This window comes from Leptonotus elevatus, chromosome 4, assembly GCF_054856555.1.
Source record: "Leptonotus elevatus isolate MCC_2025b chromosome 4, RoL_Lele_1.0, whole genome shotgun sequence".
NCBI classification, from domain to species: domain Eukaryota; kingdom Metazoa; phylum Chordata; class Actinopteri; order Syngnathiformes; family Syngnathidae; genus Leptonotus; species Leptonotus elevatus.
In genome coordinates this window covers 1,254,754-1,280,950 of record NC_141242.1, presented here as the reverse complement: position 1 = coordinate 1,280,950, position 26,197 = coordinate 1,254,754, and the positions used below count along the sequence as shown (strand labels likewise).

Genomic DNA, 26,197 nt, shown 5'->3' with positions numbered 1-26,197 from the left:
CCCCCGCGATCGTCTCACTAGAATCTACAAAGTCATTCATATACATTTACATTTATATATGATCTGCTTTACAATAAATAAGCACAGGCACATTCTGTTTGCCTCTCTACTCTGAAAAACAAACAAACAAACAAACAAACACACACACACACACACACACGCACACACGCACACACACACACACTAAGGCCCAATACAAACAAAACGCTAGAGTAAAAGAAAAATGAGAAATAATAGTTGGTGGACTTGTGGGGAGGTTGATATCAGATTTTTTTTTTTTTTGGTTTTGCGCCGCTTCAAACGACGAGCACGTCTCTATAGATTTGATATAAATATGTACAAACGAGTAGTCGTGTAAAAACATACTTTATAAAAAAACAAAACTTAATGCCAAAGACGTAGCTTGAAAAGTCAATAACTTAAAAAAGTAACAAAAACAAACAAACAGATACAGCATGAATGAGATAGCACCACAAGATGGCGGCGGCCATCGTCGCCTCAAAAAAAAAACGTCCCGATGACCAAGTGAATAAATTAGTGTCAAGTCAGCAGCTCCACTTACATGAGCTGACACACGTTCTCACGTCACCCACTTCAAGATGAATGGACTAATAATTGGCCCCTCGCGGCTGAAGCCAGAGGGCAGCCATCTTATGTTGCCACTGCTCGTTTTGGCTGAAAACACTTGGCAGCCATCTTATGTTGCCACGTTAGGTTTACATTTTACAGCCAATTTTGTCCCGACGGGCTTGGCTTTCATTCCATTGCTGCTGGCTCTGACATCATGCAGACGAAATCTGAAGAGAAAATTTATATTTGTAATGCTATTCTGAGCGATAAAGTGTAACATATGTAGTGCTTCAACCCAGACTTGGTGGTGCAAGAGCAACCATATGCCAGAAATGACCACATTTTCTATGCAGAGACAGTAAATGGTGTGAAAAAGGCCGCAGGGAAATCAACGTATGCAAGTTAGGCGAGCTAGCAAGTGGCAACGCAAGATGGCCACCGCTGGTTTGACTTCTCCCAACAGCATCGTTGGTCCATTCATATACAAGCCCGTGACTCGGATTTGCGCACTTTCAAAAACACGCACACGCAATCTTGCACACAAGAACACACTCATACAACCATGCGAAAACACATTTACACAAACACTCGCACACAAATTCTTGGATGTGTACACACAAAATAACACACGCACGCGCACGCATGCGGTCTTCGTGGCAGTAAAATAATTGCAGCACGTGAGGCGGTCGGTCTCAAGGGCACATTCATCCAGCCGTTCGCTCGCTCGTTCGCTCGTTTTTCTCCCGTCGCCAAAGTGTTGGCGTTGCATAGGTTTTGGGACAAAACAAGATGGCCGCCGCAAGCTACAGTATGTCAGACGATTGTGCGTGAGGAGGCGTTCCCGGCGGCCAAAAACAAACCAAAAGCTGGAGAGAGGCGACGCGGGCGTCAGTGTTGAGCGGGCGCGGCTCTCCCGCCGCCGCCGCCGCCGCCGCCGCCGCCGTCGAGGTGCTTCCTGGCCCGCTCGAAGGCTCGCTGCACCGATTTCTGCAGGTGAGAGCGGCGCGACTCCAGCAGCTTGACGCGGTCCAGACCGTGGTCCACGCCGAACGGAGACATCTTGGATCTAGGAAGCCATTGCCTGAAGGGGGCAGGAAGGAATGTCATGTGAACACCATGTGACGTTAAAAGACACGTGTGTCTTATTCATTCATTCAAACACATTCACTGGCAGCCATTTTCACTGAAGCAACCCCCTTCACTCCTGGCTGTATTTCCTGGTTTTGGACTGATTTTGCAAGGCCCACAGAATATTGTGTTCTACTGCTATCAAACCATGGAACGTCTTCTTTCATCAGGAAAAAAAAAAGTACATTTCTATCAGTTCCCGTTTTGCAGCAATTAACATTAGAATATAGCTAAATGTCATCATTATTCACAAATCTGCTTAGAACTGTGGGTAAATCAGCTGGTTGCAGTTAAAAAGCTCGTAGTTGGATCTCGGGACGCGAGCTGACGGGACGCCGCGGTGAGCAGACTTCCTACGAATGTTCAAGAACACGAACAACCAAAACCAATGCACGTTTTTATGGACTTTCTGACGCTACATACAAAAGCATGTAAAAAAACAACTTTGCGAACACGCGCCATTCAAGACGTGAGCGGCTGTCAGCCATTTTGTGTCTCACCAGCTGCGCTTGCTGTCGAAGAAGTGGACGAGGAAGAGTTTCTCTGCGGACCTGAACTGCATCCGCTCGCCGGCTCGGAGCACGTCCCGCGGCGGGCGGGGAAGCTCCGCCGCTGTTGCCGCCGCCGCCGCTGTTGCCGCCGCCGCCGCCCCGTTGCGCTGGCGCCGCGTCGGCCGCCCCGTCCTCCGCGCTCGGGGCTCCATGATCTGCGGCAAACAAACACGGCGCCGGGTGAGCGCTTGGGCGGAGGGACGTCCACCACTGGAGTCACAAGCATGCAAAGGCGGCGGCGTCGCCGCCACCACTCGCGTGACGACGGCCGTGGGCGACCAATCACAAGCACGCACGATGGCACGGAGGCTGATGGGTAATGATGAGACGTGGCGGGCGGGTGGCTTGGAAAGTCACTCACCAGGGCGGGATAGGAAGGATATCCACTACATTTAGCCCAAACTAGCTTAAGAGGCTCCACAACAAAGGGGGAGGCGGCCGAGGGTTTCCACGCCTCTACAGGAACAACACAAGTCGATTACGAACCAGGACACAGCACGCGCGTGCGAACAAACACAACATATTTGTTGAGCGCGAGCAGTGCAAAGGTTTTGGGATCAAACCGTCCGTGCACGCGTGTAAAGTGCAACAACCTTTAGAAGTGGCCCGGCATTCAGATTATGGGATTTGTTTACGATTCGTTTGTTTGCAGGCTTGCTTGAAAAGGAATCATTTTGTTTTTGCGACTCTTCAAATGGAAAAAAAAGAAAATCAACCTCGGAGCAGATGTTATCTTCGTCTCTTGCGCAGTTGTTACGTTAAGCCTGCCCCGCGCGGTGAGTTCAAACCCAAGTTGGACTCAAATATAGCATAAAAAAAAAAGAAGATTAAAAAGAAAAACCAAGATTCTGCGGAGTAAGACAGACTTCTCCGCTTCGGCGCGGGCGACGTGCGCGGGTGCAGCGAGGGACGTCGGCGCCGGCACCTTCTCAGCCGCGCGCTGGTTGCAGGCAACCGTGGACATCGCAAGCCTGCCAGCGCGGAGGCTGTCGTACCTCATAAACCGTATTCGTTTGGCTCGGTGCCGCAAAAATCTCGACCGTTTTGGAAACCCGGAAATGGAGTCAGCGCGTGTGAAATCCAGCGCCAGTGGGTGACACCAGCACGCCGGTGTAAGTAAATGTTGCGTTCAAGTGCGCCGTGGAAAATCGGCAACTGTTCTACTCCCGCCTTCAGAACCGAAACATGCCACCGTTTAATTTGACGTGAATCGGTGCTCGGAAGTACCGACCCAAACGGTCCATACCACAAAAAAGTACAGTCGTCGGTATCCATCCCGAATCAGAGTAGGACTAAATTTTCTATGACAGTCCTGCGTCTCACGTCTTTCAACTTTATGAACAATCCGTTGTTTTCACCAATATTGGTCGACGAGCACTGACTTTAAACAACGACCAAATCAATGCCACATTTGACTCATTATTATTCACGAATGAGGGCATCAGAACTTGAGAGCAATTCTTCTCCAGCCTTCCGCTTTGGCCAAAATGCGGCCAAGAGCTGACGAGCGTCTTTTCGTTGTGCACGAAAGAACGGCGCAATCACCTGACGGGACCTTGGCGTGCTGGCTCAGCTCTCCGTTCTCGGCGCAGGCCGTCGGGGCACTTTCGTCGTCCGCCGTGTTGCGTCGAACCGCGGCCGCTGCCGCCGGTCGCCCTTTGCCGCTTTTGGAGAGCGTCACGGTACTGAAAAGGGAAAAACAAACAAAACAAATGATACAAGCTCGAATTGCACATAAATAAGTTGGTAAAGTGTCAACACACTGAGTAAATCCTTGAATAACACAAATACTAAATGTGGTGGAATCTTCTTGGCTAATTATTGAATGTTTTTTTTTATTATGATAAAATACCTAATGTAGCATATTTTCATTAGACGTAATGTTTTATAGACCCCTAAGGAGCCATATTTAATTATTTGTACATTGACTTTAGAGTTCTAGCAGCTGTTTTGTTTTGATTCTGTCAAGCTGGCACTGACGTTGCATATCTGATACGCATCAGATTTTCGACCATATATGGATATCAGATTCCACGCCTTTTTTTTGGTGCCACTTGAGGGCAAAAAAAGATCATTCATTTTTGGGGTACAAAACAAGAAAATGTTTAAACGTAAAAAAACAAATAAAAATTATTAAGACAAATACAATTCTTGAAACACTATAATTATGCAAGTTCCTTTTGGATGAAACAAAATTTATTAAATTAGTTATTTGATTTTTTTTTGGTTGTTGAAAGGTGCAAAAGTATAACCTCGCCAGCCAGATTGATAATTGTGATTGACTCGAGGGAGTTCTTCACATGATCAATCTGGTACGTCACTGGGCAGACCCGGTCGGGAAAGGCGGGGCTTGATATGTACAATACTTCGAGCTGATTGGACGATGGCGGCATCTTTGCACATTTTGTTTTGATCCAATGAAGGCAACGGATGAAAATCTGGCGCCCAAACAACAAGGACAGACGAGGACGCTCACCTGGCACCGGACAGGGCGCTGCCGCCTGAGGAGATGCTGGACTCGGAGGCGCAGCGGCGTCGCGGCTCGAGCAATCGAGGCGGCGAGGCTTCCTCCTCCACCACAAAACCGTTGGTGATCCCTGCCAGGACAAACGAGCTCATGAACGATCCGTTTTAAGGACGCCAGTTCAACTCTTTGGATCGATTCTGCTTTGTGAGGAATACTTTCAGTCAATTAGAGATAGACCGATACGGTTATTTCAGGGTCGATACTAGGGGTGCACCTTATCACAATTTTCTGGCCGATCACTTCTAAAAAGTCTGACCTGCCAATCCCGATTTTTTTCATAACAATCAGTATACAGAGTTCAGAGTTCCAATCTTATTTTATTGGACAACATTGAACAATATCTGTGAAATAATACAAACGGGTTGTTTTAACTGCAAATTAAGTAGTTCTCTGAAATAAAAATGAAAAGCCCATTAGTCATCTCAGCAGAAGAGGACAGTGGCTGACTTTTTCAGACCTCTGAAGAGGGAGATGAGATCGGTGGAAAAGATCGGTTTATAATTAAAAGGGACTGCAACATGTTCAAATGCTAATTCCTCACCGAAATCATGACCAAAGTTGTGTTTTCCTCCATTGGCCCCTGCGCGAGAAACTCGAGGTTATTCTGCTCTCCGAGCACCAGCCCCTCCCAACCTGAGAAAACAAGCCGTTGGCACGGTTTGACGTCTCTGCGGACTAAACGCGCGCCCGCTTTCTCTGAACATTCTGCCCAAATGAAAGCAATCAATTCTTCTCCCCCCCCCTCCTTTTCTCTAACCTCTCCGCTCACCTCCTCTTCCACAATTTCTTGCGGCAAGGACCCGTTTTGTTTCAAATGTTTATTCAAGAATTGATGGCTCGCGTGACCAAACGCAGAGATCGAGCGGCCCGTGAAATTTAGAGTCCATTTTGAAAATCGGCTTAAAACCTATCGGTATGTTCCGTGGCCGTTGCATGAGAGGGTCGCGGCAGCCACAGGGGGGGAGGCGGAGTTTGACTGAACCCAGCGTTTGACTTCCGGGTAAGAAAAATAGCCACCGAAAGAACTCCTATTTCATAAGAAATGACATCGCGATTGTGTCAAAAGGTAAGATTTTATCATGATGTGCCTAGAATTAACTGTGGAAGGGCTTCAAATACCTTGGTGTAATCCCTTTAAGGGGTCGGCCGATCACCGATCCCCCAAAACTAAGAAAATCAGGGCCGATAAATCAGCCGGCTGATCGATTGGTGCAACCCTAGTTGATATCGATACAGATGATTAGTAGTCATGGACACCAATACCCGATATTTGGAGTCAATATTCATTTTCAATTAAAAGGGAAATATTGGCATCGAAATTGACAAACAATACAAACTCCAGCTCTTAAATTTGTTGAATTTTTAAGCATATGTTTATTAAGCAACTTTTAGGATTCATAAAATAAAATAATAATAAAAATAAAATAAAATAGTCAATAGACATCTTAAATTTTAAGACAAAATTCTGACATCTCCCAAGGGCCGGTAGCATGTCTACAAAAATCAAATTAAATATTAAACAAGTAAATAGCTCCCTATTGTTTTCTGAAGTAAATCAAGTTTTCAAAAAATATTTCAGCATTCAAATTTTACTTATCTTAGTTATAATTTCAAACAAAAAACAGAAGGTTGCCAGGGTCAGCAGCATCTCTCACAACGTTAAGTGACATTTTAAATACTTTCCTGAAGTTGACACATTTTTAAATGGATATATTATTGGCCGTATGATTCTTCAAAAAGACAAGATGCCAATATGTCAAAATGCTGAATATCGGCACCGATAATCGGTCTATCCCTGCAGTCAATTATTGAACGGGACCAGCAGTCCAAAACAAAAAAAAAACACCGCAAATGAGAAAACTCGCATGGACAAGTCGCAAACTGAGGAAGCATTTTTTTCCCTACCTGTGCCCAGACGCTTGATGGGCGACTCCTCGTCTTCCTCGCCGTCGACGCTGCTGCTCCTCGGTCGCTTCTTGGGCAGCAGGAGGGTCTCCAGCCGAGGGATGACCACCGACAAAAAGGTCTTGGCGCCCAGTGGCGGCGATTGCGGGGGAGCGGCGGGAACCTCCTGGCCTGTGGCCGGCTTCTGCGGACTGACGCTCTTGGACTTTCCGAAAAGGCCGCTGGTCCGTTGCTCGGCTTCGTCGCCGTTGGGGAGGTGCCCGTTGAGCTTGGGGCGGGGCTCTGAGGTAGCGGAGGTGCAAGTGACGTCGCCCGGCTCCGTGGGGTCGCGCGCCGCCGGCTTCAGTGGCGGCGGCCCCAGATCGGGCGGCGTCGGTGGCGTTTCCGATCGCGTCGACGTCAGGGGCGCGTCTAGCGTCGGCGGAATGGAGACGCTCAACTCGGGAGCGCGGGGAGACGGCGGCGCGTCGGGTGCCGGCCGCTCCGGCGGTCGGGCGGCGGCCGGTAATGACTTCTTGAGGCTCATCTCGCTACGGACCTCCATGATGGTCTTTTTGAGCAGCTTGAGCCTCTTGCTGCGAGACGGGCTGTTCTTCATGGCTGTGCTCAGGTCCAACTTCTCCAGGAGCTCCTTCAGCTGATCCTCCAGCGGCGTCAGGCGGCGGTACGAGGGGCTCAGGAGGCGGTCCACTGGGCAACAGGAAATAAAAGAACACCTTTAAACATTGTCATCTTATACATGGCTACCTTCATGCAACTGAGCGGCCCGCCGCTATTTGCCAGGGAACGGGACCGAGCCCTGCCACGAATTAGGGCTGTACAAAATATTGAAAAAAAATATCGACATCGCGCTATTGGCCCATGCAATATACATATCGCGAAGACATGCATCAAATTTCTTATGGAATTTTGTGCTTTTACCTGAATTTGACCAGTCTAACGCTAGCTAAAATGTGCACCGCCCGCCATGCAATAATTGATCATCCAGAGGTCATTACAATTAATTAACTAAGAATACATTGAGTTTGCTTATTTTGCTACATGAAACAATGCAATTATTTCATTAGATAATAAAAATGTCATTTCTATAGGTATGTGTTAAATATCGCTATAATATCAATATCAAGTTCCTCAGTGCCTTACAGCATACTTTGGTGACAGAGTAGTGTTTTTAAATCTAATCTCCGTTTTAGTCCAGTATCAATCACGCTTGTTAGTTTATATCAAAGTTAATCAACCTCATCTTGCTTTTATTTAATCCATTTTAGTCAACTATAAATCTAGCATTTTAGTCCACAAGAAAACTATTTTATTCATCTACTTTTAAACAACAAAAAACGTTAACATTTTAGTCTAGTTTTAATCAGGGCAATTATTTCACCCCTGAATATTTTTTTTGCCGGCAGATTATGTTGAACATTTCGGATTTAAAACTATTTCACATAAAATGTTCTCTCAATTTTTTTTATGAAAAACAATTACAGTATATCAACAAGTGGCTACTATGGCTCTATGCTATGAGCTAGTAAATTAGCCAGCATTAGTTAGCGGTCGGATTAACATTATTACTGGAACGTTATAGCCCTTGGATTAATGTCACGTTATAACAATAATTGACTTCTTTTTTTTTTTAACCTTTCGCCGTGATTCCACTTCCTGTCTGTCCCATGTGTTTGTGCATGTTGCACTCGCTAGCTGCAGATTTGAAAGGGGTGTGTGTCACATGACTGTGTCACATGACTGTGTCACATGACTGTGTCACATGACTTTGTCACACAAGTGACAGACAGCAGAGAGAAGATTTGCCAAAATTATATCATTTTCCTCTCGTTTTTGTTCATGAACTAAAATGTCCATTGATTTTAATTCAGTTTTTATTAAGTGAAGTAAATTTTTCGTCTCATCTTCATCAGTTGACGAAAATGCAGACTGATTTAGTCCCAGTTATCGTTTATTAATGAGGGTGGGTTTTAGTCAAAATTATTTTTGTTGACGAAATTAACACTGAGAGGCAAAAAAAAATTGGCTGGCAACGATTGGCTGGCAACCAGTTCAGGGTGTACCCCGCCTACTGCCCGAAGCCAGCTGGGATAGGCTCCAGCAACCCCCGCGACCCTTGTGAGGACAAGCGGTACAGAAAATGGATGGAGGCAAAAAAAAAAAGAAAAAAGATTCTTGAGCATGCAATGCTCTACCTTTGTAGAAATGTTCTGCACTCTTTTGAGGTACCACTTTATGTCCTGGAAAGTGACTCACCGTCGTCCCAGGTGAAGGGCAGCGCCGCCTCCATTTTGGGGGCCTGGGGCAGCATCAGTCCACTGGGGAAGTCGAAGCCGATGCGGTCGGCCTCCTTGCGGGCGCGCCGCAGGATGACGCCGCCGTGGTCCTGCATCCGCTGGCCCACCTTGTAGAAGAAGGTCTCCTTGGCGTTGTATTTCATGCAGTTGGCGATGATCAGGTCAAAGTCGGCCTCAAAGTCGTCCAGGCTGCGGTAGGCGTGGCCGTCAATGCGCGTCCTCATGGTGGCGAAGTCCATGGGCTGCGTGATGTGGTCCAAGTAGTCTGGGACCTGCAAATTAGTTTCAAGGGGACCCAAAATAATTGCATGAAAATATGACAAACGTGACACCGCCCCATTTGCGAGCGCGCGTTGTTGGCTGACCTCTTTTATGCTGACGGGCTGAGCAAAGACGTTGTACTGGTCCTTCTGCTGCAGCTGGCTGAGCACGGTCCTCAGCAGGATGCTGAAGGGCGTCAGTTGGACCTCCAGCGCCGACTGCTGCAGCTTCAACTGGTAACCGAACACACACGCATGGAAAAATGGTTTTCCAGTGAGCTGGAAATGAAGTACTGTAAAAAGTAGGTCAAAATGGACGATAAAGAGATCTCACACGCTAAAAAAAGTTCAAGTATGAAATGTATTCATTTTTCATTGTGCAGTATTGTAAGTGCTGTGTCGGGCTGCTCAATCATAGAAAAAAACATTTTAATAAGAATGACAAATTATTTCGTAAGAAACAAGAAAATGTTCAAGCATTTAAAAAAATAAACCACTATAATTAAATAAGTTCCTTTTGGACCAAACCGAATTTATAAACTTGAAGTTGGAGTGCAGCTTGTGCACTGTGCAGTAGAACAATCATTTAGTTTTTGGTACAAAACAAGAAAATGTTTAAACGTAAAAAAAAAAAACTATTAAGATCTTTGAAAAACTATAATTATGCAAGTTCCTTTTGGATGAAACAAAATTTATTAAATTGGCTGTTTGGAAAAAAAAGGTGCAAATGTATAAATTTAAACAACTCAAAAATGTGTATTCATCATCTTTTTTTTAACGATTATGCTGATTTTGTAATAATTGAAATTGTAATTTCATTTTGATGAATCGCACAGCCCTAGTGCTGTATAAACCCCCCTCGATGGCTGTAATGGAATGGAGAGTCAGCAGCCAATTAGAGGAGCAATCAAGCGAATGAAAGTCCTTCAATTTATTTATTTTTATTTATTAACCTTTTCACCAAGTTTTAATCAATAAGTGTATGTTTTTGACATTTATATCAATGAAAACAGGGTTGTTCAGAAAGACTGCAGCTATCAGATATTTGGTTAATTACAAATTATTATTGAAGCTAAAAAACGGATTGTGCCTGACGTTCGACCGACCTCCTCCCTCTTGAGCTTCTCTCTCTTCCTGATGAGTTCCAGCAGCAGTCGCGCTCGTTCCAGGTCGTGTCGAAGTCGGTGCCACTCCTTCAGCTGCTCCTTCAGCGCCTGGTTGGTCTCGGCGCGATCCTGAAGGAAGACCCAGGGCGGGTTCATTAAAAAAAAAAAAAATAATAATTGAAAATAAAACTGACAGCTGCTCAAATAATCGGTGGCCGCTCACTGCCGACGGGGACTTGGGCGCCTGCGACGGGTTGGCCTGCAGGCGGCGGATGAGCGGCACGTTGTTCCTGGACTGCCTCTTGAGCACCCAGTAGCTCAGAACGCGCTCCACAAACAGACGCTTCCTCTGGACCGCCACCTGGTTCAGGATGCTGTCCAGGCTGACAACAGGGTGAAACGTGTGAATGGTTTGCTTTTGCTTTGTCACACAAACTGCTCTCGGGTTTTCACATTGGTCACATTTCTACCTGGTACAAAACAAGTTTTCACAGATTAAATCGGCAACAATGGACACACCTTTGCAATTAAAGGCACTCTTGACTCATTTTGCCCTTTTTTTAGCAGTAAGAACATAATATTTTGTCTATTTTTTCCCCCATGTACAATTAATACCTTTTAAAAACACATTTTGTTGCTTGCTGCCGACTGAAAATGACATCACAGGTACTCAGACCTATCGTGGCGCAGTTTGAGAACGTCACATGACCAAACCCACACAACAGGTGAGCCGCGATTGGTCGTTACCCGAGCCCCGAGCACATTTTAAAGGTATCATTGTACATGAAAAATAAAGTCATCAAATGAATTATAGACAAAATATCTATTATATATATATAATTCTTAACTGCTGAAAATGGTTAAATGAGTCAAGTATGACTTTAAGGATAATTCATCTTAAGTTGCCATGGATAGCCTGGAAATAGATTTCCATTTCTTAACTTGACATGTCTGGAATAATTTGAAGTATTTAGTGCTTATTTAAAAAGGGACACTTGACTCATTGAGACATTTTCAGCAGGAAAAAGTTAATATTTTGTCCAGAATGAATTTGATAACTTACAATGATATGCCTTTGAAAACAATTTTTCCACTTTCTGTCAACTGAAGATGACATCACCTGTGCTGAGGAAGTAGGTAACGACCAATCACGGCTGACCAAATTAAAAAAAACAGGTGAGCCATGATTGGACCTCAGCACAGGTGATGTCATCTTCAGTGACTTGACAGCAAGTGGAAATTATTTTTCAAAGGTATTAATTGCACATGAAAAATAATGCCGTTATGAAATTAATTCTGGACAAAATATTACCTTTTTATTGCTGAAAATGGCTCGATGAGTCAAGTATCCCTTTAAAAGAGCAATTATTGCGTGTGTAATGATCTCATGTTTGCTGGGACAAAACTAAGCAGGAATCGTCTGAGACTCCTCAAACCGTCTGCCTGAGCGCTCGGACCAACCTGGAGGCGGTGATGCTGGGCCCGGCGTTGCCGCGGCCGTCGGCTTCCGGTCGAGGCTCGGACGGCGGCTCCGGCCGCTTGCTGCGCTTCTTGTACCAGGCCTTGGCGCGGGCCCTGCTGCGCCGCTCGCCGCGCTTGTGGCAGGCGCCGTTCTTGCGGTGCGACTCCGCGTAGACGTTGAGCGGCCGCCGGTCGCCGCCGTCGGGCGTGTGGCTGCAGCAGTACGCCGTCTTCTTGACGGAGAAGGCGCCGGGCGCCGCCTCCTCCTCCTTCACGGGCTCCATTTTCATGAAGAGGCCGGCCTTCTGCGCGCAGCTGACGTGGAAGGCGGCGTAGCAGTTGACCCGGTCGCACTGGATGCAGGCGCCCGCCCCCTTTTCCTTGCACAGGTAGCACGTCAGCTTCCAGCGGGCGGGCGGGATGTTGCGGACGCCGTCGATGGGCTCGATGAACACCGTGTCCGAGAAGCCCACCTCGGGCACCCACAGGGCGCAGGCCACGTGGCCCCAGCGCCCGTCGTCCGTCTTCTTGAGGGCGCCGCCGCGGTTGGGGCAGAAGACGCAGTCGGCGGGACGCGCCGGGCACTGCAGGCAGTGGCGGCACAGCCAGCGGCCCTCGGGGATGTAGGGCACGCCGTAGCACTCCTGGTGCACGGCGATGTTGCAGGAATCGCAGAAGAGGATGACGTTGCTGTCGGCGCCGTCGCCGTCCATGCACACGCAGCACACGGCGTCCTCGTCCACCAGAGGCTGCGTCTCGCTCTGGCCCCGCGTGTCGCCGTGCGACTCCTTCTCGAAGCGGTCCATGAGGAATTCGAAGAGGTTGTTGGACACCTGGCTGACGCCGTCGCTCTTGCGCTTCTCGTTGAGCAGCTCCAGCCAGGCGTAATCCTCCTCGTCCATGTCGTACTCCACCTCCTCGTCCAGCTCCTCCGCCGTCCGCTCCGTGTACGTGTAGTACGCCGCCGGCCTCTTGGGCACCACGGGCAGGTTGTACTCCACCGTTCTCACTTTGGGCTCCAGCAGCGCCGACGCGGGGTGGTGGCCGGCGGCGTGCGGGGGCGCCAGGGCGGCGCTCTTCTTGCGCTGGCTGTTTTTGAGGCGCACCGAGCGCACCAGGACCTGCTGGGGCTTCTCGCTGTTCTCCTTGTTGCTGTTGCACTCCAGGATCTCCTGCGCCGTGGGGTCGTCGTCGCCGATGACGTCCATCTTGTCGTAGATGCTCAGCCGGTGCACGCGGCCGTCCACCTCCAGCTCCACCATGCGCTGGGCCTGCGCGTACGTCAGCGTCTCCCGGTTGGGCGACGGCTTGATGGGCGACGAGTCCCGCTTCAGCGCCGCCGGGCGCTGGTGCCGGGTTTTCTTCTTCATGCCGCAAGACGCTGTAAGATCGAAGAGCGGAAAGCCGGTGAGTGCATTTGGTTCCGAAAATACAGGCAACCCCATTCGTTGTGGGGGGAGTACTTTTTTGACACACCTGCAGGGTATCACCCAGAAATTTTCTTTTTTTGGGGGGGGGGGGGGGGGGGGGGCTTCACTGATTGACCGAGCACAAAAAGTTGCCTCGGTGTGTGTGTGCGGTCAGAAAACCATATGCGTTGTTCAGCATCAGCAATTAACGGCAAATATTATTCAATGGAAAAAATGTATTTGCAAAGCCACCAGTGGTCAGGTGGGAAGCAGGAGCTCGTGTATGGAAACCGGAAAAAAAGAATCACCTGCACACGGACAGAACTTCACTCAATGAATTTATTTGAGGAAAACAACACGCTTCGCGTCCAGCGTCATCAGGTTTACCTCAAATCTCTCACTGAGTGAAGTCTTGGGGGGGGGGGTTCTTTTTTCCTGGTTTCCAAGCAAATAATATTTAAGCTGTGCTTGGGAAAAAAAATCAATCTCTTGTTTTTCTTTAAATTGTCTGTTCTCGTCACCAACCTTTCCCTTCAGAGCACGTTTAGAAAAAATTTGACTGTGACTGGGTGGCAGGATCTCTTTTCCTTCCACTTGGCGTCACTTCAGAATTAGGTTCCACCAAAAGCTGTCATTAGCCTGAGCTACAGTAGACCATAAGTGATCAAAATAATAAAAAAAAAAACAGGGCAATGACACAGTAAAGAATATGGCGGTCACTCGTCATGCTAACATTGAAGTCAAGTAGAGGGCCACAAATGGACCCTGGGCGGCCAGAACCCTGCTTTACTTCACCTGGATGGTATACAGCAAAAATCATTATTCCAAATAGTTGCTAAAAAAAAAATCTGTGATATCATTGTGATCAGCAACAATGAATGGCCCACCTTCTCCAGTTCAGTTGCGTTAGGCTGCGCTGCTGGGTAAGCAGCGAGCGGGCTTTCACAACACAGGCCTGTCAGTGAGGAGGACCAACAGGCAGCAGCAGTACTTGGACGGGTGGGGGTCACCATAGGAACTGTTGTTCAGCTGCTGGTGTGCTTGTAACACCTGCAGGACAATGACCATAAATTCCTAACACTTGGCTTTCCCTCAGTAGAACAGGAAATCCTGGCTGAACCCGCAGCCCGATCCTCCTCCTTTGCAAGGGGGGCTACTTTTTCCACGTACGTATTGTGTTCACTTTCTAATCCGTTTGTGGCTTTGTACGCTTAAGTGTGTTTCCTCTGCAGATTGCGACACCCCAAAAACAATGCACTCCATGCCGCTCTTTCCTCACACAAAAGTTTTGCTGTGCAAAATTGAAGTCTGAGTGAAATTTATGATTTGAAAATGGAAATATGGTCAGGGAGCAAGACTTTTCGTGTTCAAATATATAATGTTTAATTCTGTTAGTTTTACAGTAAACTTCAATTGGGAGTAAGAAAATGTTTTCACCTCTTTTTTGTGACTCTTTCTTTCCTCAATGTGATGTTGTATCAGTCGTCCATGTTTTGAGTGAACGGGTGTTAAGTGCAAGCCAATAAGATGTTTTATTTAATTTTTTTAACTGTGGGGGAATGGTAAAACATTGTTCATGGTCTCCACTGCATATTGTTGATTTTACCTGCAGAGGAAAAAGTGTGACCAATGGGTTTTGATGACACGGACTTCCAACCTGCGGCTTTTACACATCAGCGCCGTTTCCGGCCACGTTCCAACACTCGCGCCCCCGCTCATCGGCGGGAGGGTGTCTCAGCTATCTGAAATGCTTCGGACACTGAGACGGACACTACACACTCGCAGCCTCGCACCAGTCGACGGGAACGCGCAACCGAGGGGCACAAAGGGCGGCAGCGCAAGTACCGGGACGCGGCCCATACGTCGCAAACCGGAAACAAAGTTGATTGGTGAAAACCCGGAAGTGGGAAGTCCCGCCTCCTTCGTGGCATACAGTCCATTATACAGAACTTCCAAAGGGTTCACAGACTTTTTCCTCCCACTGAATATGCGCATAACAAACCAGTTGGCTTAAAGACCACCAGGGTGCACGAGTAAGATGATTACAAGAAGTTCACTGGGCCAGTCACGTGGTTCCATCGGCTCACTTGTTAGCTCAAGTGTGTTGTGCATTGTTATGCACGGGCAGAGACAACAAAATCATACCTTATCTTAATACTTTAGATACGACCGTCTTGGCTCAGACAAATCCCTTCATCCCGAACTCATAACAAATACATCTCGCTTTCGCGGGAAGCGGCAGTCCAAAAAAAAAAAAAATGGCAACTCAAGTTGCTACATTTCTTCTCCAAAGTGTCATAAAACGGTTACATACGTTTGTTTTCTTCTTAAAGCGGTTAAAAGTGAAGATTGTGATGCTTGAAAGTATGCGAGACGTTGCTGTCGTGGGCAAGCAAGGAGACGTCGACGTTCTGTTCCGGATGAATGAAAGAAAGTAGGCGGGGAGCTCAGCACCTCCACGCCGACCCCAGCGAGCCTCCCACCGGCTCGACGAGAGCCGCAGGGTCGCTCCCCCCCCCCACCCCGGAGCGAATGTGGACAAGCAACTGTTAGCCGCCGAGCCTAGTAACGTCCGCTCGGCTACCAAGACACACGCTAACGGGGTTTAAAGACCAAACGGCGGCGACGGAAACATTTGTTTAAATGGAAGGCTTTGTCGAGAGATTTGTTTGAACGTTTTATACGGCGAAAAGCCTCCGCCGTGTTGGATAAACGCATTAAGGACACTCCGTCCAGGTCGCTAGTCGCAGTTAGCTTGTTACAAGGAGCGGAGGGGGAGGAAATATGGCGACTAACACAACAAGAAAACCCACGGGGGCTTTAAAAAGTTGTCACGTCCTCGCAGCCGTCAACCGTGTGCGCGTACGTGCGTGTGTGAGACGACCACCCGGGCTCGGCGTTGGAGAATGAATTGTTAGAATGCTTTGCTGGGGGGCAGCAGGAGGCTGAACTTACCCGGGTTTGCTCAAGAATTCAGCTGTCGGGAGAGGAAGAGGACTAGCAATGGCGTCGGCGGCGGCGAGGCCTGCGGAGCCCAAGCGGCGGTTAGGTTAAATCCGCATCCAGCCGGCGCTCGGTGCTGAACCCAACGAGACGTGAGCGTGGCCGCCGAGTATCCAGGGCGACAGAAGGCCGTGTTCGGGCCGCTACAAATTCGACGGCGGCGGCGAAGATGGTGGCTCTAAACTGGCTCTGGATCTTTGCAGTGCTCGGGCCGAGCCGACTACTAGCTGAGCTGCTCCTGCTGCTGCTTCTCTTCCCCCAACAACAATGCGGCTGTGAGACCTCTGCGTCATGACGTCACGCGTACGTATGAACCCAAACCAGGAAGTGGTGGAGCCGAGACGTTTCCCCATTTCCCAACTAGGTTGTTTGCAAATGCAACCTTGAGAGGGAAGACCTTCAATTATATCCTTTTTTGGGGGGATATTGCAGCATTTATAACATCGTAGAACAAGTCATTTTATTAAAAAATCTGTCTTTCTAACATTGTGAAACAACTTTTTGACACATGAAGGCCAAAAATGTATTTTTGTTCCGTGTTAGTCATAAAAAAAAAATTACTGTAAAACACCCTTGACTAGTTGTCAGGACACATTTAGAGACATTGACTGGCGCATGTATAGACAAATAATTGGACTTCACACGCACACCTTTAGACAATTTAGAGTATTCAATAAACCTAACATATGTTTTTGAAGAAAACCTCCACAAGCACAGGGTAAAATGTGCCAACTCCACACAGGAAGGCCAAGATTTCCGAGAATCATAAGTAGTAGTATGTGGTAGATGCACAAACCACTTGCCTGAAAAAAAAAAAAAAAAACATTTAAAACACAAGCTCGTCCCATAGATTCTAATAAAACTCGGCCGGGTCAATTAGGCCTGGGCCTGGTCTCCGCTGTGTTGTGGTCCCGTTGCGGAAGGAGACTCCTCCTTGGAGAGCAAGTTGTTTTTGCGGAGATGGCAGGCCTGCTGATAAGGGGGGCTAATAGGCGGCTGGGTCGGGGGCGTGTACTGGTACTCTTTGCCAGTGTCCAACTGCAGGAAGACGAAACAAAGTCAAGTTTTTGTGGCATTAACGGAGTGTTTTTGATCAAGTGGTGGCTTCACCTGCAGAGGGTAGGTTCTGTCCGAATCAAAGGCGCTAAGGTCTCCGCACGCCAGGAAAGGAACAATCACGCGGTTTGGACCTTCCAACTGGTTGAAGTCTACATCTGTTAACATAAATACGTTTTTTTTTTTTTTTAAAGACTACATTATCTATAATGAATTGTCTGTCCGTCTGTCAAAGTATAGTGTCAGGCAGAACAAATTAAATTTTCTTCTTCCAGATGTCAGAAATATGATTGACAGTGCAGCCACTTTATGTGAACATTTTGTTTGGTGGTGTGCTAGAAGATTTTCCTCAAGTAACATATTGTCATTGTCTGGCAGAATCGTCACATCTCCAAAGCCACAACTTTTCAGGAATTAAAAAGCAAACAATCAAAAAAACAGCATTATTTCTGGAGTTTAAAAAAAACTCCCACATTGATAAAGTTGCCATAAGAGCTGTCCAATATAACAATATATATACTGTAGATTGAATATAAAATGTCTATTGTACGATACAATCCTCTATCATTTATATCGGGGAATCCTGCCATTTCTTTTCCTGCGCTGATAGATAAATGGCAGACACACTTGAATCTTAAGGGTACATAATGCTGCGAGGCTTCCACTGACTCAAGAAGCGGTGGAGTTTTTACATTTTGCAGGCAGTCAAACGTGTCGACGAGAATCAAACTGTTCAACACCCTAGAGTGGTTAATAATTTGTATGAATAAATAAATAAATAACTGTGGGTACAGTAGTTACCTACCGTATGAGTGATCCAGCAGAGGGTTGGACATGTTGGGCACGTAACCTTCAGGAGGACGATAGTTCTGACACACCACAAACGCTTCTGCACGCCAGCAGACAGAATATATAAAAAAAAAAGAAAGAAAGAGAGAATTAAATGTGCTTCTGAATGTTGACAAAAGTGCCGACGGACCGATGCTGGAGTTGCGGCTGCTGCGAGGCTTGGCGCACGTCACGCCGACAAAAAAGATCTTGAGCTGCGAGTACAACAGCGTCACGTCTTTGCCTCTGAAGATCTGAACAGAAGAAAAGCTTGTTTTGAATGATGTCACTGTCACTTGCTTTCATATCACCCGGCACTCCCGAACATTGTAAAAACAAGTTACGGCCTCGATACACCAATCCGACGTCGGCCAAATGTGACGGACGACTATCCCCCTGTGGCGTCTGCACGTCGCGTAGAAAAATGACGTAAATACACACAGCACCGACACGACTATTACGTACCTTCAGCGCATGTGCGAGATGTAATCCCCCCCCCCCGTACCATCGGCCGCGGTAGTCATTATTCCTTAAGGCAACCGGCAACCTCTACGGGGGCGGGATATAAAAACGTAAACAACTCATACCGGTGTTGACAGCGGCGCCGGAGTAAACGCGGCGGGGCCAGCTGGTAAAAGTGAAAACGGGCTCTGGAACAAGCTTGGTCCTCTTCTCGTTCCCGAACGCATGGACGTACTCCGTTGCGGCGAATCCTGGACCCCGTCGACTCCTGGCTGCTACCGATCGTCGGTTCACCCGAAAAGCTTCGGCCGTGCTGCCCTCTCCGCGCGTTTTGGACGTGGTGCCGACCTCCAGCTTCTAAAGGAGCTTCCTCGAAAACCGCCGGACGGAAGGGTCGTGCACCCCCCCGCTGCTCCCACAAGGATCGCGCTGTTAAATGCGCGGTCATTGAAAAACAACACGGATATTTTGAGGGAGTTTTTCCTTTCCAACAACTTGGATTTCCTCTGCCTGACGGAGACCTGGACTGTCCGCTATGATTGAATTACTACCGCCTGGCTGTGCTTACTTGGACGCTCCGAGGACGTTGGTCCGAGGTGGAGGACCGGCGACTATTAAAAAAATAATAATAATCAACATGGCGAATTTGCTGGAGCCCCCACACCCCCCCCGACGTATTCCAACTCAACCAGACTTCACGACAGTATGTTATACACTGATCAGAACGCTGTCCGACTCCAGACGTCGGATTGGTGTATCTCGGCCTTTAGACACTGTTAACAGTAGAACAAGACAAGTTGAACTAACCTTAGCCACGAAAGTTCCTCCGGGTTTAAGCACGTGAGTGGTGATGTTCAGCGCCTGATGTTTGGGGAGAAAAAAAAAACTGTTCAAATGACTGACTCCAGTCATCCTTGCGGTAAAACAAACCCTGGCGACTCACAGCCAAGAGTAGCTGAGCCTGAATGTACTCGTCCACGTCATGGAGGCCCGTTACTATGGCGCAAAAACAACAACACGTGAGGGGGATGCATGTTTGGCGGCAACGGCGGGGGGGCGTGGCGGCTGCGGGTCTGACCGTCAGGTGCGCCGTCACACACCACCAAGTCAGCCGGGCGGCCCTCAAAGTGGCGGATGATCTCCTCGGCCGTCGACACCTGAGACACCCGAAGAGAGGATGTCACGTGATGCTAAGTGGCCAATCACAGCGTCCCCAAAAAATATTGCGCAACATGTCGAGAAGTACAGAGGGAGGCTTAACAGCGCTACACTTTGGAATGTAAACACATATTCACTGCTTAAAGGGTTATAAAATCACAACACGGACGCTAGTTTCATTAGCCTGTCACAATGGCGTTTTACACTGTGTGTTAGCATTGAGCTAGCAGACTTTTATCAGACTACGTTATGAGGTTTGGGCTTGTTACATGCATACAGTAAATCTGGATGGCTATAAGAAGCTCTTATGATTTGTATTATGAAATCCTCACCTTTGTGATGTCTCCTTGAATTTGAGTGACTCCTGGCAGGGGAGCCATGGCCTGCAGGTCCACTGCCACAATCTTAACCTCTTCATCACCTTCAGATTTCTCTCCACGGCATCTAAACAACAAGCTTGTTTCAAATCCTCAAATCTTCTTAAATAGTTGTTGTGTGGTAAGTATCATCGTGTCTACCTGAGTTTCCGACTGAGAACTTGACTCCAGCTGCCGGGAGCTGCGCAGAGATCCACAGCTCTGTTCACACCTGACGTTGTCACAAACAAAACAAACAAGTCAAAGTTTAAAAAAACACACACAAAAAAAACTGATTTGTGGATATTTGTTTTGTATGGATGTCATCTGTGTAAATGTATGGTGTCCTATAAGTGACTGTTGCGAAAGGGAATTCTATATTACATCCATTTAGTGTAGAGATAAAACGACTGGCTGACCAGTGAACAAGTTGAACTCCTCGTCGAGCTGCAGCAGCTTGAAGGCGCTCCTCGCTCGCCAGCCTTCCTCTTTGGCCAGACGGTAGTAAATGTCCCGTTTGTCTTTGGACGAGCGACCCATCCTGACCAGCCTCCTCTGCTGGACAACATCAGCACGTTACACGACCGAACTCTTTTTTTTTTCCTAAATTATTTTTTTCCTCGACAAACTGTGTTAAACTCTCCCACGCATTCCATTTCCAAAATGTACACACAGGACTTACATTCGACTTTTTACGTGTGGCCGATGTAAAGACAGGTAACTAGTCTTTTGCTAAATGTATGTTAATGTAGTTCATTAATAGCTTTCGAATTTTATAGAGTAGGTACAACGTTTCAATTACTTTTCAAAATTAGGTTTGGTGCCGAGCGCACACGAAAGATTTCTTCTGTTTTGCTGTGACTGATCAAAAAATGTCAGATCAAAACATAAAATACAGAACTAAATAAGCAACGAAGTTTACTAATATAACGTCATTATATTACGGCATTCACGTAAGTTGCTCCAAAGTGAGGTGCTTACAGAAAACGCGACTATTTGATTTCCGGTAGACGGACCCCCGCCTTAGGTGTCCCAAGCGCGCCTGTTCAAAAAGGACAACGTTGCCCCGAAAACGCCGAACTAAATATGTACTTTTTAAAAAGGAAAAACATAACACTAGGGATAAAATCTGGACGAAATTCGAATTATTAGGCCGACATCAAAACATACACTGAGAACATTTTTGTCATTGTGTACTAACAAGATGTACCCACGGTCAACTTTTACTTGTATAAACAATATTTAATAAATCAAATATAATACATACGTCTAAGTGTACTTTTTTTTTTTTTTTTAATGTATGTACTGATAAGTAAATTTCAGTCCATCCTGTATATTCAATGAGAAAATCCAGAAATCAGACTCTGTCCTAATGGTTAACAGGTCTGCCTCACAGTCCTAAGGTTGTGGGTTTGAATCACAATTCTGGTCTTTCTGTGGAGCATTTGCACATTCTCCCCAGTCCCCGTGCTTGCAAAAATGTGTTGGCTTGATTGGGGATGAAAAGGTGTGAATGTTTTGTTTATATGTGCCCTGCTGTGTTTGGCTGATGACCAGTCCAGTGTGTAGACCACCTCGAGTCCCAAAATCATCTGATAAACAGAAATCCAACAACGATGAATTACTTTTATGCAAAAAGTTTAATTGGAAAAAGTTTAACAAAAATACAGAAGCGTAATTTTACATATTATGCTAAAACATGAATCTTAAGAGGGGAAGTAAAAGCATTTCCTTACTATATAAAAAAGCAGTCCATTTACAATAACATGTTCTACAGTAGCCTAAACAGCATTCTGATTTATATTGCATTTGTGGAATATGAATTGAATTAAAGTAAAAATCAAACATTTTATTTTCAATATGTTCAGAACACCCCCATTCATTTTAACACGGTATTCTGAATAATATTGCGTTTGACTTACCCTTTAACATGTGATATATACATAGTGTTGTTGAACTTTTTTTTAGTGCAGCATCAATACGCTTCAGTAGTATAGTAAAAAACAAAAAAAGCCCAGCATGGCAAGAATAAAACAAAAAACTTTCAAAAAAATAAAGTGTATAAATAATGTGGAATGTTCTCTCTATAAATAAATGTACAAAGCATAGTTGCATAAAATGCAAATATATACAGTATATATAAAATTTATCAAAGTATTGCATTGAGCGTGCGTGAGGAACGGACACGATTGCTACAACGTGAATAAAAAACCTGAGAAAAATCTTCGTCTTTTGATCAATCAGACGCTTTCCTGAGATGCCGCGAGGAATGCGACGGCCCCTTCCTCCTCTTCGTCCTCCTCCTCTTCATTGCTGCCGCTACACGTCACCCACGGGTGCAGGAGGATCTGCTCCAGGGTCGGACGCTCGCACGGCTCCAGGCTGAGGCACCAGCCAATCAGCTGCTGACATTCTGTCACACCACGAGAGCAAACGTAAAGTGAAGTATAGAACAGGAAGTGGAATTTGGGCCACGTCCTGGCTGCTCAGAACATTTTCTTAAGTGGCGGTAAGAGTGGAAGTTTGTCGGTACCTGTAGAGACGCCGGGGACGAAGCACAGTCGCCTGCTGAGGATGTCGTGGTCGTGCTCAAAGGGGATGTCTCCACACACCATGTCGTACAGCAGTACCCCCAGAGACCACACGGTGGCAGAGCGGCCGTGGTAGCGGCGGAGACGGATCCACTCCGGAGGACTGTACACTCTCGTACCTAAACATACAATCGGCGTTTACCTCGACTGACCCCAATCCAGAAATTTTCAGATGCTAGCCATCAGCCTGCCAATTTATTTGTCTTGAGTTGACTCTTCATAAATCGAGCAGCACTACTTTAATACCCCTTCAATCAAATGTAAGACTTTTCTTGCTACTTCAACAAATGGTCTTCAAATTTTGATCTTCAATGAGTTACAACCTCACCATCAAAATCTGTGTAAATTCCATCTTGGAGCAGCGCGCTCGATCCAAAGTCGATGAGTTTGATCTGGCCGGTGCGCAGGTCCACCACAAGGTTCTCGTCTTTGATGTCGCGGTGGACCACGCCGCACGCGTAGCAGTGGCGCACCGCCTCCAGCACCTGGCGGAAGAAACCGCGAGCTACCGCCTCGTCCAAGGCGCCGCGCTCCGTGATGTAGTCAAAGAGGTCCTGGCCCAATTCGGGGCGCTCCAACACCATCAGCCAGCCGTCGGGGCGCTCCCGCCAGTCCAGCAGGCGCGCCACGCCGCCAAACGACTCGCCCACCTTCTTCAGGAGCACAATCTCCAGCGGAACCACGCTGCCACACTGGCAAAAATATTTACAAGGGGCCAAAGACAAAATATAGTAAATAAATAGCACTTGAGCTGTGGTTTCAAATATAATAGAACTTTAAAAGGTGTATTTTCCACTTGGTTTACTTTAATTGTCCCTTTTAATTTCTGTAACATTTGTGCATATTTCTGCACTGCTCATTTTTCTTCACTCATACTATTGTTACATTTACTATAATATATTTTTTACACTTCACACGACCGTTATACTTTTTCAAAACAATGAACTCATTTTCCCTGAATGGATTATTCACACTAGTGCTAATATACCATTGTTTTTTTTCCCTTTCTTAATTGAATTGACAAAAACTCACCAAAGAGCCCCACTCCGTCACCCTGTCTCTGCACACGTGTTTCACAGCCACCTGCATGGACACAATGACAAGCTGCTAAAAACTAAACACTAATAACCAGAGTCTAACCCGGCAGTTAGTCAAACACCTTATTGTTTTCGTAATGTGTATAGATATCCATAAACAGGGGAAGTCAAACGTTTGTACTCAAGGGGCCCATTTTATTATCAAAACAGACAAATTAGGTAAAAGTGTTCATTTCTCTACTTGCTCACATTGGTAGAATTTAGGCCCGAGAGATTCAGGATAAATGTTTCATTTGAACGCGCAATAATTGTATAGCGCCTTTGTGAAAACAAATGACCTTTGATAAAGTTTACAAAAGTAAGACCGAACAGGAAACAATGCTGCTTTCAGAATAAATGCAAACCGTCGAACAGTTAAGACTCCACTATAATGAAAAATATAGATTGTTACAGTTTTTACTAGTACTCAACTGCTCAATGAAAATTTAACATGACTACAAGTGTGTTAGCTTAAAACGAGGATACTTCTGAGCCAGGACGATGCTTTACTTTAAAGGTCCAGAACCGGAAGTCGTATCGCTAAACGCCAACTTGCCCCATCCATCCATCCCCACGTGCTTCCGAGCAAAACAAAAGCAGGTCTTACCGGCATGCAGTCCGCCACGCGGACGGCCGAGTAGACGGTACCGAAGCCGCCGCTGCCCAGCACCGAATCCAGTCGGTACACAGTCTCAAACGGCGGCACGTCCTCTTTTGCTGAGGAACGCAAAACAAAAAAAAAAGTTGAATTTAAAAGCAATTCCTTACAGCTCTTAGAAAATAAGATGCCGTGAACATGTATCGTTACACAAGGACGACAAAAAAAACAAACACGAAGTAATATCGATAAATCTAATTTTGAAGTTGTAACGTGACGTAAGAAAAACGTTGTCGTTTACCTTGTTGTGCTTTGATGGGCGGCAGCTCCACGCTACACGCCACGCTGGAGTTCAGTTTGGAGAGCAGCATTATTACTCCGCGGCCGAGCTTCTCGTGTGTGGAGTTACAAACGCCTCAAAGACTCCCGAGCAGCTGAGGAAGTCTCGGTCGCCCTCACGGCCGAAATAAAAACAAAACGCCACGAATGTGTAGTCTCGTGTCGGCCATATTTGTAGAAGCGCGCCACTCATATGGCCGCATTGCCCGGCGACCTGAAGGAGGAGTTTCAAATTAATGCATCGTTTTAAACACAAGTATCCATCCGCCACTGCCTGCGCGCGATGCTCCAAAATTGTGGATTTTTCCCTACATGCTTAAAAACATTATATGAAAAAAAATATGAGTGTTTTCATGATGCTAGTTGATCATACGATACTCCCGCCGACTGTTGATACAATATAACTTACTTTTGTCGACGAGGGAAAAAACGGACTACTTTTACGTATTCGGTTATGCGCAGGGTTATCCCGGAAAACGGTAACGTGAGTCGTCGCTCGTCGGGACATAAAAAAAACAAAAGAAAGAAAGAAAGAGAGAGAGAAAGAAAGAAAGAGAGAGAGAGAGAAAGAAAGAAAGAAAGAAAGAAAAAGAAATAAATAACAATCAGCACAGTGAGGGCACTAAATGTGAAACATATTAGGCCATTATTATTATGCTTTGAATTTAAAAGCAAGTATTTCTCAATATCAAGACTGGTTAACGTGTCATTTTATCGGGATAATGGGTTAATAGGACAGATATTAACGTTCGCGCGGCATCTCTTGTAGCACGTTTGCCCAATTCCAGGTGATAACATTTGGGATGAGCGCTTTCAATGCGGAAGCGAAGGAAAGCACAGGAAGCGATTTTTATCGCACCAAACAGAACAGAAAAGAATGTAAAGAAAGCACACAATTTATTAGCGTTATCTCCTAACCGATACAAATTAACTGTCAGAGCAGAATCGCTTCAGGCGATACACGCTGTTTGATCCGCAGCGCCCCGGAGACTCCAAAATAACGATTTTCGTTGAAAACGTCAAAGTTGTGAACCACAATCAATGTCGCGTTAATACCATACTTTAAAAAAGATCAAAAAGCAAAACGCGTCCCCGGGTGGGCTTGAACCACCAACCTTTCGGTTAACAGCCGAACGCGCTAACCAATTGCGCCACGGAGACACTGTTGTGAAACGTCACCACGATCGTGCCTTTTATAGCTGTGACGCCAGGTGAGCTAAAACGATTGGTTACACATTTCTAATCATCGAAATATAATACATACAAAAAAAAATAGCATTAATTCTCATTATACACTTTCCGTAAAATACAAAAATAATCATTTGAAAAAACAATTTTACTTGATTAAAGTTAAGCGTTTCCAATTAAAAAAAATTATACATTAATACTGTAACGAACCATTTTCATTTATCGTTAAATAATTTTTTTCTCCATAAAATAGGAAAAACTAAATATTATTTTTTAATTCTATTTTTTATTTTGATGAGATATTTGGTTAATTATTTCAAATTAAATT

At 46.2% G+C, this 26,197-nt stretch overlaps 3 protein-coding genes and 1 non-coding gene across 12 annotated transcripts; all 4 read right to left on the bottom strand.

Moving 5' to 3' along the window:
- Positions 1–350: 350 nt before the first annotated feature.
- On the bottom strand, positions 351–16,512 carry LOC147174922 (bromodomain-containing protein 1-like). 4 transcript variants are annotated; one of them, XM_086073305.1, is made up of 13 exons: positions 15,360–15,379; positions 14,102–14,264; positions 11,806–13,186; positions 10,568–10,727; positions 10,345–10,473; positions 9,344–9,472; positions 8,938–9,250; positions 6,682–7,371; positions 4,726–4,846; positions 3,795–3,934; positions 2,611–2,705; positions 2,199–2,404; positions 351–1,651 (listed from the first exon to the last, which is right to left on the bottom strand). In XM_086073305.1, exons 3-13 carry the CDS (start codon positions 13,173–13,175, stop codon positions 1,459–1,461), a joined length of 3,546 nt encoding a protein of 1,181 aa, XP_085929431.1. In that variant the 5' UTR covers positions 13,176–13,186; positions 14,102–14,264; positions 15,360–15,379; the 3' UTR covers positions 351–1,458. The 4 variants fall into 4 exon arrangements, with proteins under 4 accessions (XP_085929431.1, XP_085929429.1, XP_085929430.1 ...); XM_086073303.1 differs by lacking the exons at positions 14,102–14,264; positions 15,360–15,379 and adding an exon at positions 16,170–16,512; XM_086073304.1 differs by having other exon boundaries at positions 14,102–16,142.
- A 151-nt stretch (positions 16,513–16,663) lies between these two features.
- Positions 16,664–21,115, bottom strand: ftsj1 (FtsJ RNA 2'-O-methyltransferase 1). Of its 6 annotated transcripts, none has more exons than XM_086073310.1 (11): positions 21,059–21,115; positions 20,497–20,635; positions 20,240–20,309; positions 20,054–20,165; positions 19,642–19,720; positions 19,507–19,559; positions 19,371–19,424; positions 18,253–18,355; positions 18,079–18,162; positions 17,328–17,431; positions 16,664–17,255 (listed from the first exon to the last, which is right to left on the bottom strand). In XM_086073310.1, the coding sequence occupies exons 2-11, from the start codon at positions 20,615–20,617 to the stop codon at positions 17,094–17,096; spliced, it is 942 nt and encodes a 313-aa protein (XP_085929436.1). In that variant the 5' UTR covers positions 20,618–20,635; positions 21,059–21,115; the 3' UTR covers positions 16,664–17,093. The 6 variants fall into 6 exon arrangements, with proteins under 6 accessions (XP_085929436.1, XP_085929435.1, XP_085929433.1 ...); XM_086073309.1 differs by having other exon boundaries at positions 20,760–21,099; XM_086073307.1 differs by having other exon boundaries at positions 20,497–20,632; positions 20,760–21,099.
- Positions 21,116–21,730: 615 nt separating this feature from the next.
- LOC147174920 (serine/threonine-protein kinase pim-3-like) lies at positions 21,731–24,887 on the bottom strand. The gene is made up of 6 exons (XM_086073726.1): positions 24,644–24,887; positions 24,352–24,461; positions 23,701–23,751; positions 22,997–23,360; positions 22,611–22,787; positions 21,731–22,490 (listed from the first exon to the last, which is right to left on the bottom strand). The coding sequence occupies exons 1-6, from the start codon at positions 24,711–24,713 to the stop codon at positions 22,318–22,320; spliced, it is 945 nt and encodes a 314-aa protein (XP_085929852.1). The 5' UTR covers positions 24,714–24,887; the 3' UTR covers positions 21,731–22,317.
- An 881-nt stretch (positions 24,888–25,768) lies between these two features.
- trnan-guu (transfer RNA asparagine (anticodon GUU)) lies at positions 25,769–25,842 on the bottom strand. Its single transcript has one exon. It is a non-coding gene; the product is annotated as a tRNA-Asn (tRNA).
- Between the last annotated feature and the right edge of the window lie 355 nt (positions 25,843–26,197).

Excerpts from the sequence above, each read along its gene's own strand:
- LOC147174922 (XM_086073303.1), bottom strand. The coding sequence starts at position 13,175 with ATGAAGAAGAAAACCCGGCACCAGCGCCCGGCGGCGCTGAAGCGGGAC. Across the intron at positions 7,372-8,937 it reads GCCCTTCACCTGGGACGACG|TGGACCGCCTCCTGAGCCCC; the intron begins GTGAGTCACTTT and ends CCTGTTGCCCAG. Across the intron at positions 4,847-6,681 it reads CATCAAGCGTCTGGGCACAG|GGATCACCAACGGTTTTGTG; the intron begins GTAGGGAAAAAA and ends TTGTCCTGGCAG.
- ftsj1 (XM_086073310.1), bottom strand. The coding sequence starts at position 20,617 with ATGGGTCGCTCGTCCAAAGACAAACGGGACATTTACTACCGTCTGGCC. Across the intron at positions 18,356-19,370 it reads GAGGAACTTTCGTGGCTAAG|ATCTTCAGAGGCAAAGACGT; the intron begins GTTAGTTCAACT and ends TCTTCTGTTCAG. Across the intron at positions 18,163-18,252 it reads CAGCCGCAACTCCAGCATCG|AAGCGTTTGTGGTGTGTCAG; the intron begins GTCCGTCGGCAC and ends GCTGGCGTGCAG.
- LOC147174920 (XM_086073726.1), bottom strand. The coding sequence starts at position 24,713 with ATGCTGCTCTCCAAACTGAACTCCAGCGTGGCGTGTAGCGTGGAGCTG. Across the intron at positions 24,462-24,643 it reads GCCCATCAAAGCACAACAAG|CAAAAGAGGACGTGCCGCCG; the intron begins GTAAACGACAAC and ends TGCGTTCCTCAG. Across the intron at positions 22,788-22,996 it reads AATTTACACAGATTTTGATG|GTACGAGAGTGTACAGTCCT; the intron begins GTGAGGTTGTAA and ends TTGTATGTTTAG.